The sequence below is a fragment of the Bos indicus x Bos taurus genome, chromosome 1 (assembly GCF_003369695.1).
Source record: "Bos indicus x Bos taurus breed Angus x Brahman F1 hybrid chromosome 1, Bos_hybrid_MaternalHap_v2.0, whole genome shotgun sequence".
NCBI classification, from domain to species: Eukaryota; Metazoa; Chordata; class Mammalia; order Artiodactyla; family Bovidae; genus Bos; species Bos indicus x Bos taurus.
In genome coordinates, this window is record NC_040076.1 from 126,491,477 (window position 1) to 126,503,705 (window position 12,229).

At 39.5% G+C, this 12,229-nt stretch overlaps 1 protein-coding gene across 2 annotated transcripts in view; it reads right to left on the reverse strand.

Moving 5' to 3' along the window:
* The window catches only part of ATP1B3 (ATPase Na+/K+ transporting subunit beta 3), a 46,751-nt gene that overhangs the window by 15,112 nt on the left and 19,410 nt on the right, over positions 1-12,229 (reverse strand). For both annotated transcript variants that reach the window (XM_027544523.1, XM_027544517.1), the window contains exons 2-3: positions 4,008-4,136; positions 565-672 (exon numbers count right to left, since the gene is read on the reverse strand). In XM_027544523.1, coding sequence (XP_027400324.1) covers positions 565-672; positions 4,008-4,136 — 237 coding nt within the window. The remainder of the gene's footprint in view (positions 1-564; positions 673-4,007; positions 4,137-12,229) is intronic.

A 12,229-nucleotide genomic window follows, 5' to 3' on the forward strand; every position in this document is an offset into this window, starting at 1 on the left:
CCCACTCCAGTGTTCTTGCCTGGAGAATCCCAGGGACGGAGGAGCCTTGTGGGCTGCTGTCTATGGGGTCGCACAGAGTTGGACACGACTGAAGTGACTTAGCAGCAGCTTGGGAAAACTAACAACTGGGAAGACTTCTTTTAGTGATAAAACACCATTCCTCACTCTCACACAAGCACTACTTTGGATCCAAAGGCCCAAATACTTAGGAGGCAAGATTTATAATATAGTTTTGCTCTTTAGTCAAATGCTATTTAACGCAGGTATAAATGTTATGCCTCAATGAACTTACTCATGTATTTATATAGGGTAGTTTAAAAAAAAAATCAAATCAACTACCCATTAGGTTTAGAACTCTACACTTTCCAGAAGTTGGAATATAAAATAATCATAAATTCCTCATCAATAATCATAATTCTACTTGCCCAGTCCTCTCTTTAGCAGAAAGAGAGAGAAAAAGGCAGAACAAACTCTAAGAACAATGTTTTTAAAAGTAATCATAATTTGGTACTAGTTTCTATAACAACTAGAATCTTTTACCTTACCCTAAAAAATCATACTTACGCTTTAGAAATTTCTTAAGGTCATCAATGTACCCTTGATAGGATTCTGCATCAGACAGGCTGAATGAAAAATCCAACGCTGACACTGGTTTTGGAAAAACCATAAGTCCTATAGAGATAAGAGAAAACGGGGGAAATTAACTGCAGCAAATTTCCTTCTCTCTTTCCTTCTCCTTACACTCTTATCTCTAAAAAGGAAGGTCTCAATAAATTATGTGGACACTGTGTTCACAGGTAGATTCAGAGAACCACCAAGAACTCCCCACTTATGTCTGACTACAAAAATACATCTAAAAGGAAAGAATCCCAAAGTCTTCAAAGTCACTTCAGACAAAACCAATTAGAAACCACCTCTAAATCTTAGAATTGCTCTGGTCCTTAGTGAAAAGACACAAATTTTACTTTGTACTTTCTACATTCATTTTCTATTCAGTGTTTTAGGGTTTGCCAATTTGTCGTTAATATATGGAGAAAATTTTAGCAAATCAAAATCTAAGCCCTTCTGTCACTGAAATTACAGCTCTATGGAAGCATTCATAAAGAAAGCAAACCTTATTCAACGAAAGAGACCTATACAATTTAAAATCTATAATTAAATATTCTTCTTTCAGTAATAAACACTGCTCTGTAACTAAAATGTAGTTCTCTCATACCGAACTGGCATATAACCACCAACAATTTCATATCAGCAATCAACAACCATGTCTCTAGAACATGTCTGCATGAGTTTATTAACAGAAAATGTAAGCATGTTTTTGTGCAACAAACACAATCAGGCTTCCAACTTTAAGCTTTCCTAGATTTAAAAGCATTAGATCTACTTTAAGTCTTGCACAAAAGGCTTAAAATAAAAAAAACCCTAAAATTTTCACTAGTCACTAAACATTCCCCATACATCAGTTACTATAGATAAGTCTTGCGTTAAATCTAAAGATAAACAACAACCAAGGCTATTTTAGTTTTCATTAAAATTTCTCAGACATCTAATTCATATTAGATCAAATCTATGTCTTTCAAATCCTAAATGCTTGCCTGTGTTGATTTGCAAGGCTCTTGAGTTAAACTCAATCCGATGCTACCCAATGATTTTCAAAAAGGCAGAGCAAGTCTTATTCCATATGTACACAAAAAAGCTCCAATTCAGTTACTACTTCAACATATCAGATCACTTGGATTTAGATGATCACAACTTTAGCTTCTCTTTGGGAGCTAACTACGCACACTTAAACACAGATCAGGGCTTCAGGGATCAGGTATTCTGGGGGTCATGCCCACAGCCGGAAGCCTGGTGTGCTGCAGTCCACCGGGTCGCCAAGAGCAGGACACAACGAATGAACAACAAGAACATGCCCACAGCATGGCTGTATTAATGTGCTGCGCTTATCTCTGCATCCTGTGAGGCAACATAATTTAAAATCCCATGGCAAAACTATAAACTTCTGATTCATTTAACATTTTCTTTATATTTAAGGAACTCAGTTTAAAACTGTATACTTAAAACGTATATTGAATACATTTTACTGCTTATATTATTCATGCAATTATAAATGGTTCAATATTTCTGAAATATATCCGCTTATGTTCAATAGTAAGGCAGCAAGAGAAATAATTATCTTAGAATTCATGTAGGGACAAAGAAAACAGGGCTATAATGAGACATGAGGGAAAAAATCAGCATAGAGCTGGTCCTAGATATATGGTCAGAAAGATTAACGGAGTTATTCATGATATTTTGATAAAATCAGCTACAGACAAAGGAAAAAAGCCGTTAGAACAAACTGGTTGGGGAAACTGGTTCATTCTCGCTGCTGCTATGGCTGAGAAGTCCATGCAGTGAGCAAGGATCTAGACTAGAGTTCCTCAGCCGTGGTCCTAATGACATTCTGGATTGGATGAGTCTTTCTTGTGGGGAGGGCGGGGGGGGGTTTCTCATGCATTGCAGGGATGTTCAGCAACACCAGTAGCGCACCTGCAGTTGTGAGAACCAAAAATATCTTCAGAATAGCCTTGGGGGCAAATCACAGCCGGAACAGAAGCAGTGCTGGACAGAAACCTCCTGCAGATTCCCACCTTCCCTGACTTGTGTGCCCACTCTGCCTGCTGCCAAACTGTACTCCTCCATGGAGAGCCATCCCTTTGCTGCAATCTCCGGAAGTTGTTCATATTTGTGGGAATCAGCTACACTGGGTCTCCGGGCCTTACTGTTACCTACTTCCATAAAAACTGCCAGCAGCGTGAGGAAAAGGCCCATATGCAACAATGAAGGCAGAGCTGGCATTCAAATACAAACTTTAAAAAGAAGAAATATGGGAGGGAGAAAATGTGATTTAAGTAAGTGTTACAGTCAAGATTTTTTTCTGTACTAAAGTACATTCTCCAGTATCCTAGAGGAATTTTTTTCCCCATAAGACAATCAATAGAGAATAAACATATTAAGTGCACACTCATTTTATTCTCTATTAATAGATCCTTATTTAATACTTGTGGAAAGTGTCAGACTTTATTTTTCTGGGCTCCAAAACCACTACAGATGGTGACTGCAGCCATGAAATTAAACGACGCTTACTCCTTGGAAGGAAAGTTATGACCAACCTAGATAGCATATTGAAAAGCAGAGACGTTACTTTGCCAACAAAAGTCCGTCTAGTCAAGGCTATGGTTTTTCCTGTGGTCGTGTATGGATGTGAGAGTTGGACTGTGAAGAAGGCTGAGCACCGAAGAATTGATGCTTTTGAACTGTGGTGTCGGAGAAGACACTTGAGAGTCCCTTGGACTGCAAGGAGATCCAACCAGTCCATTCTAAAGGAGATCAGCCCTGGGATTTCTTTGGAAGGAATGATGCTAAAGCTGAAACTCCAGTCCTTTGGCCACCTCATGTGAAGAGTTGACTCACTGGAAAAGACTCTGATGCTGGGAGGGATTGGGGGCAGGAGGAGAAGGGGACGACAGAGGATGAGATGGCTGGATGGCATCACTAACTCGATGGACGTGAGTCTCAGTGAACTCCGGGAGTTGGTGATGGACAGGGAGGCCTGGCGTGCTGCGACCAATGCTTTAACCCAAGCTAGAGCTGAAATATATATAAGTAAATTACTCAGGGCAAAGTGAAACTGCTACTCAATATTCATAAGCATCACTTATAACTATATTCATCAATGTGGCTTTACTTTAACCCTCAATATTTATTTCTGTTTACCCTTGGCAAAAGACTCAAGATTTATCAGCCAAGTTTTTGTATCACTGTGTAAATATTAAAGGTCTTTATATCAGCATGTACATATTAAAGGTCTTTGTATCAGCATGTAAATATTAAACAAATAAAAACTTTCACATTATTTGACTCTGAAATTTACCATCTCCTACCTGCTCTATAATACAGACTTCCAGAGAAGATAAAATATAATCCAATTTTGTTAGAACCCATAATAATCACAACATAATTACCTGGACTAGGAATCTGGTCACGATATTTTGGAACCTCATCATTCAGAGTCTGAAGCATGGCCCACATTGTGAATGAAAAGAGTGCAGCCAGGAACCCATAAAAGACTAGGTAGAAGAGCAAGATCAAACCTGTAAAAGAAAACAAAACTCATAAAACTTGAAGATACACACATTGTGTGTGTTTGTCTGTGTGTAATGAAGCCAAGGTGGAAAAACAAACCAACCATCGCAAGGCTAGGATTCCAAGCTTTGCCATGCACACAGCCAAGTATCTTCATATTCCAAACATTATGAATTTGCCCAAGCAAGAGGTATTTCAGCAGACAGCACCCACCCATCCTGTGATCCCCTCCTCTCCTCTGATACTTCCAAATACAAGCAGCTTCCACAGATCATACTAATTCAAGATCAGAGCTTGAAAATTCCAGCACATAAGGGAGTGTTTCCCAAAATGAATTTGATGCCCTCCAGAAAAAAGATGATTTTAGGTTGGATAAATCCCCTTCATGTGTATGTGAGAAACAAAAGAATGAGCATTATCAACCCTGTATTTCATAATAATTATCTGCATAAATTTGAGTTTTGAAAAGTGAGTTGATTTAAAGAATAGCCAGGAAGCATGCAGAGAAGGCAAGTCATGAAGATGGTTATCAATGAATAAAGTTTAGGAAATACTGGCTGAGTGGAAGCCTCATGCAGAAGTGCAGAGAGGACAAGATGAGAACAGGCACTCTGACCAGGGGACTTGACAGCTCCACTGCTAAGCACGAAGCCAGAGCTGGCACACGCAAGTTTCATATAAAGGGCCTAACCTTCTTTTTTTCTTCACAATCTGGAAACACTAAAATCTATCCCAAGCCAGTGATTTCTTTTGTGAACATCTAGAATTATTCTTCTCAAATGTCTGTAGTCAAAGATCTAACATTGTAAGTGGTCACCATCAAGATTATATGCTACAATACATTGCTAACGTCACACATTTACATTTGAACATTTAAAAACTGATCAAAAAATATTCAATTAATTCCCAGGTATGGCAACAGTAAAGAACACTTAATTCCCCAAAGCTGAATTAACATCAGCTTTATTTTCCAGTCTTAACATAAACTTGCTTATTAATATTTGTCCTTGAAGAAAGGCTAGAGGAGGCATTCCCCTAGGATCTATGGACCCTTCACCCTCACCCATTCCCAGCAAAGATGAACTTCAGAGCTTCTGAGATTTCTATAAGAATACATTTCTGAATACATCCATTTTTCTTTGTGGAGTTTATTCTTGTGATGCTCAAAAGACCCTGTGACCTCAAACAAATTGTGGCAAAAGCTAGATAACTTTCATTTGTTACCTGCAGGCCAGAAAACTGTTAGGGGAAAACAGTTAAAGCAATTTCATCTTAATTCAGACTGGCATTCCCCATCCTCCCCCGCCCCAATTACCAGGAGGCCAAAATAGGGAGCGAAAGGACAGAAGGAAGGAGCACAGTACGTTCACCGCAGACAGCAGCACTTCCCTACCACACAGAGCGATCCTGCTGCAGAAAAACAGAGGAAAACCAACCTCAAAGCCGTGATCAGTTTACTGTAAGGAAAACGAAACAGGTAAAGCCCAAAGCTGGTTTAATGAGATACAGGGAAAAGCCATTCTTTCAGATTTGGCTCTTTGTAGGAACTAACAGATACATTCCTCCACACAGCAGGCCAGAGCACAAATAAATAAACGTAATGAGTGGGGGCTGTGTTCCAATAAAACGTCACTTAACGAAAACAGGCAGTCGGAGGCCACAGGAGTTTGTCAACTGATGAAGTTGATAGTAAACTGGAAAAGTTTAATACAGAAGTGCTAAGAGTTATTTAGCAGTGCTTTAAAGTCATCTAAAAGTATTCTTATCATGCCATTTTCAATTTTGATTTTCAGTTTCCAGGAAAAATAATGTAAATGAAATTTATAAAAGCAACAAGCAAATGAGCACATAGCAAGCACAAACAAAAATGTTAAAACTCCCTATACAGTCAGGTTCATAAAAACAGACACACAAATTAACAGCCATGTCCCAAACCTGATGCCATACACTAGTGGCCATTAAGTCAATTGTGAATGTGGGCAGTGTACAACAAGTAAATAAGTGATTTCCAGCACTGAAGCCAATTTCCCCTACTTGATAAGATACTATTGCCAAGAACCAAACTTAACATTGAAAAACTAAAATTAACCTCACTTATAAACACCACATCCGGGCTTCCCTGATAGCTCAGTTGGTAAGAATCCACCTGTAATGCAGGAGACCCTGGTTCGACTCCTGGGTCGGGAAGATCCCCTGGAGAAAGGATAGGCTAACCACTCCAGTACTCTTGGGCTTCCCTTGTGACTCAGCTGGTCAAGAATCCCCTGCAAAGCAGGAGACCTGGGCTGGATCCCTGGGTTGGGAAGATCCCCTGGGAAGGGAAAGGCTACCCACTCCAGCACTCTGGCCTAGAGAATTCCATGGACTATAGAGTCCATGGGGTCGCAAAGAGTCAAACATGACTAACTTTCACTTTCATAAAAACCACATATGAAAGACCACTCACAAGGATGCCAGTAACTTTTTATCAACTTAATCTTCTTCCTCTAAGGAAAAAAAAAAAAAAAAAAAACTGGAAAATAAAAACAGAAGTTATAAACTGCTGTTCTTACATGGGGGTATCTTGCAGTTAGTTTACTCAGATGCATCCCTGACAATGATAGGGATAAAACTGAGGGTACCTTAGATAAGGAATGGGCTTCCCTGGTGGCTCAGATGGTAAAGAATCTGCCTGCAATGCAGGAGACCTGGGTTTGATCCCTGGGACGGGGAAGATCCCCTGGAGAAGGGAATGGCTGCCCACTCCAGTATTCTTGCCTGGGGAATTCCATGGACAGAACAGCCCTCCATGGGGTCACAAAGAGTAGGACACGATAGCTCAGTTACAGGTAGGGCCGAGGGGACCTAATAAATGTGCCACGCCCCCCTCAGTGCTGGTTAATGTGAGCAAGGGAAGTCATTAGGCTTCAAGGCCTGGACATCCACATTCGTTCAACACACTTTGAGACTGTGTGATCTGACTCCCTACTTCTTGCTCAAACTTCCTAGTTATCTAGATACCAGAAAGGCTATGCCTTATTCCCAGAGAATTTCGGTAAGAAACAATTTTCCCTGGGTAAATAAAATAGCAACCTGCTTACAGTTTTATGGACTGTAGCCTACCAGGCTCCTCCGTCCATGGAATTTTCCAGGCAAGAGTACTGGAGTGGGTTGCCATTTCCTTCTCCAGGGGATCTTCCCAACCCAGGGATAGAACCCGAGTCTCCCGCATTGCAGGCAGACGCTTTTAAGGGCTTCCCTGATGGCTCAGAGGTTAAAGCATCTGCCTGCAATGTGGGAGACCAGGGTTTGATCCCTGGGTTGGGAAGATCCCCTGGAGAAGGAAATGGCAACCCACTCCAGTACTCTTGCCTGGAGAATCCCATGGACGGAGGAGCCTGGTAGGCTACAGTCCACGGTGTCGCAAAGAGTCGGGACACGACTGAGCGACTTCACTTTCACTTACAGTTTTAAAAAACCTTTTTTAAAGCAAAGGCAGGTATAACTTTTTAAAAAAATCAATTATATGGACAAGTACAAATTTAAAGTCCTTTGTAAGTTTAAATTTTTATAAGGAGCTATTTATTGAGGTATAATTCACATTTCATTCACTATGAGTGGAAGTGCTTGGTCATATGGTAACTGTTTAGTATTTTGAGTTAAGTGCTAGACAGTCTTCCAAAGCAGCTGTAACATCCTACGTTCCCACTGGCAGAATTCCAATTTCTTCACATCTTTATCAATACTTCCTAGTGGGTTAACTTGCATTTCCCTAATGACTAATGATGTTGAGCATCTTTTCATGAGCTTATTGGTCATTTGTGTCTTCTTTGGAGAACTGTCTATTCAGACTGTTGGTCCATTTTTATACTGAATTTCCTTTTTATGTAAGTTCTAACAGTTCTTCATACATTACAGACATGAGCCTTTTGTCATATACACGATGTACAACTATTTCCCCTCATTCTGTGGGTTGTCTGTTCACTTTCATGAGAGTGTCCCTTAAAGCAGAAAAGTTCTTAATTACAAGGAAGTCTAATTTACTTTTCTCCTTGGTTGCTTGGTTTTTGGTATTATATCTAAGATACCATTGCCTAAGCCAAAGTCAAGACCTGTAGCTATGTTTTCTTCTAAGAATTCTTAGTTTTAGCTCGTTTGGATCTTTGATCCACTGTGTATTAATTTCTGTACATGGTATGAAGAAGGGAGAGCCAAGAACTTCCAGATGTACAAGCTGGAACCAAGAACTTCCAGATGTACAGGCTGGATTTAGAAAAGGCAGAGGAACCAGAGATTAAATTGCCAACATCCATTGGATCATAGAAAAAGCAAGAGAATTCCAGAAAAAACATCTGTTTCTGCTTCACTGACTATGCTAAAGCCTTTGACTGTGTGGATCACAACAAACCATGGAAAATTCTTTAAGAGATGATAATACCATTCCACCTTACCTGCTTCCCGAGAAACCTGTGTGCAGGTCAAGAAGCAACAGTGAGAACTGGATGGAACAACAGACTGGTTCCAAAGTGGGAAGTACATCAAGGAGTACATCTAAGCTGTATACTGTCACCCTGTTTATTTAACTTATATGAAGAGTGCATCATGCAAAATGCGAGGCTGGAAGAAGCACAAGCTGGAATCAAGATCGCCAGGAGAAAATATCAACAACCTCAGACATTACCACTCTAAGAGAAGGAAGTGAAGAGGAATGGAAGGAATAAGGAATCAATCCTTATTGATGAGGATGAAAATGGGAGAGTGAAAAAGCTGGCTTAAAATTCAACATTCAAAAAACTAAGTTCATGGCATCTGGTCTTACCATTTCCATTTCATGACAAATAAAATAGGCTTGGAGGGTGGGGGAAGTGGAAGCAGTGAGAGATTTTCTTTTCTTGGGCTCCAAAACCACTGTGACTGAACAACAGCAAAGAAAGAATTCAGTTACATTGTTTTGCATATCGATATCCTGCTGTCCCAGGACCACTTGTTTAAAAATCATTTGTTCCTCACTGAACTAATTAATTAGCACATTGCTGTTGTTAGGTCGCTAAGTCGGGTCAGACTCTGTGACCCCATGGACTGCAGCACACCAGGCTCTTCCACTATCTTCCAGTATTTCCTGGAGGTTTCTCAAATTCATGTTCATTGAATCAGTGATGCTATCTAACCCATCTCATCCTGTGCTGCCCGTTCTTCTTTTGCCTTCGAACTATTTATATTATTAAAAATACATGTGTGTATATACATATACACTCAAATTTTATATATTTATTTAAAAAAATATGGTAGTATAAAACATATTAAACAAGATTAAATAATTTGCCTAAGATTAACTTACCAATAAGAGAAACACCCAGACCAGTACCTCTCCATGTGGCACCTTACCTGGTCTGCTCTCCCTGGGAGCCTCAAGCAATCAACCTTTTGCAATCAAAACTCCTCTTCTCTGAAGTGCATCATGCAAGCATTCTGCGTTACTTCAGGTGACAAAAATTTACATGGAATAAGGTATCTGTTCCTGTTCTCCAAGAGTCCAGTTACAAGCAACAGACATATAAACATAGAGAAAGAATTAACTGTCTCTAACAGGAAGAGGAAGGAAAGGATTTCATCAGAGAAGGACTCCTAGAAAAAAGCAAGTTGGCTCACCAAAATGGAGAACAGGAGGGCGCTCTGGGCCACAGATTAGATGACTCCGCAGCAGGAGCAGCCAGGTGAGTATAACTTTGCGCCTCCCCCCAACACACACACACACACACACACACACACACACACACACACACACACACACACACACACACACACACACACACACACACACACACACACACACACACACACACACACACACACACACACACACACACACACACACACACACACACACACACACACACCCACCTTTGAATTAAAAAGACAACAAAACATGAAATATTCAAAATACAAAACAATAATGCAGCCGAAGCAGAACACAAAGGAAAATCCATAGCTTTATATGAATTCACAAAAACCCCAAGACTAACCAAAAATGTCAGGTTTTAAATTCAAGACTAAAATAAATTCAAGGGAAAGTAAGAGAGATTTAAGATAGTATCACAAGTTAATTGAAACAAACGCATTTAATTTGATCAATAAAACCAGTTTCCAACTAGTAAAGAAAGTGAAAGAAAGTGAAGTCGTTCAGTCGTGTCCAACTCTTTGCAACCCGTGGACTGTAGCCCACCAAGCTCCGCTGTCCATGGGATTCTCCAGGCAAGAATACTGGAGTGGGTTGCCATTTCCTTCTCCAGGGGATCTTCCTGACCCAGGGATCGAACCCAGGTCTCCCACATTGCAGGCAGACGCTTTAACCTCTGCGCCACCAGGGAAGCCCCCAAAAACTTGAGAATAAATGAAATATATGATTTTGTGAGAAAATAAACATTTGCAAATCAGAAGTTTTTACAAAACAATAAACAGAGCTCTATTCTTAAAAGAGATACCACATCCAAATGGTTTTAGTTAGTTCTCCCAATTTTCAAGAAATAGATTTTTTATACATAAGCTATCTCTTTTGGATGCTCCATACGTTACCTAAATATTTATAAGGCTAGAATTCTCCAGACACCAAAACTGAACAGCCAGTAGTTACACAAGTCTCACACATTATATTTTATTTCACAAATGCTTACGTAGAGCTTACATATTATAGTGTGATAATGACAAAGGAACAAAGATATAGATTAGTAACAAAACGCAATATCCAAGAAAGGATCCATGTAAAATGCATGTAAAAAAGTTGGCATTTCAAATCAGTGAGGAAATGATGGGTTATTCAATATACTTGGGGATAACTGGTCAGGAACAGTGTATAAAAGATTGCTAAATTTGTAATAATATTTATTTAAACAAGTAAAATTTTTAAAAGAATTAAGTGAACATGTATAAACCTCACCCAGATTCTACATAAGTAGACAATCTACTATATTCATCTATCTATTCAATAATTACCATCTTTTTTTTATGCATTTCAAGTTGCAGATGTTTGTACACTTAACCCCTGAACACTTCAATATGCATATTAACTAAAACTGAGGGAAAAATTACATTCAGTGAAATATATGACTCTACAAAGTACTATGACATGGATTTTTGACAAATGCATTCACCTCTGTGATACAAACTGCTATCAAGATACACAACATTGTCATCACCCTATCAAGTTCTCTCATGCCCCTTCCCAGTCAATCCCCAGGCCCATCCTAGAGGCAAACACTGTTCTAGGCTTTTTTCCAGCATAGGTAAGTACCGCTTGATTTAGAATTTCAAAGAAATGAAATGACATAGTACATTCTCATCAGTAAAGCTTATTTTCTGCTTAGCCTAATAGTGGGATTCACTCAGGTTTTCCATTATCTGTAGTTTGTTCTTTTTTTTGGACTGTTGAGTAGTAGTCCACTATGTGGACACTGGTTTGTTTATCCATTCTACTGAACACCTGGGCTATTTCCAGTTTGAAGCTACTATGAATATTTTCATGTATTTCTGTGGACATATGTTTTCATTTCTCTTGGGTAAATATCTAGAACTGCTGGGGCATGGGGTACGTGTATATTTACTTTTATAGGAAACTGTCAGACTTTTATCCAAAGGGGATATGCCACATATGTTTTAAAAAGTATTACAGGTAGCAGTGATTACTCAGGGAAGAAACTGAGGATGGCAGTGGACTTACTGACTACTCACCGTAAAAATTCAAATAATGAGGTGACTTTTGTTACACGAAAAGAACAAAGCCAAGAGTTCTCACATTTAAGACCTCATTCAGTTTTCTTGGATTAGCCTATACTGACCACAAACTTCTAAAGCGCAGCTCAGCAAATCTCAGCTGCTGCCTGTTTTTGTAAATAAAATACTGAAACACAGTTAGGCCACTAGTTTGCATATTGTTTAAGGCCATTTCAAGCTACTAATAGCAGAGGTGAGTAGCTGCAACAGACACTGCCTGGCTGGCAGAGCCTAAAATATTACCTGGTCCTTTGAAGAAAAAGTTTACAGCCGCCAGTTCAAAAGGCTTTGTTTTTCATTCCAAAGTGACACCTGAAACTATCTCACGCAACTCTTCCCTTAAAGAAGAAACTGA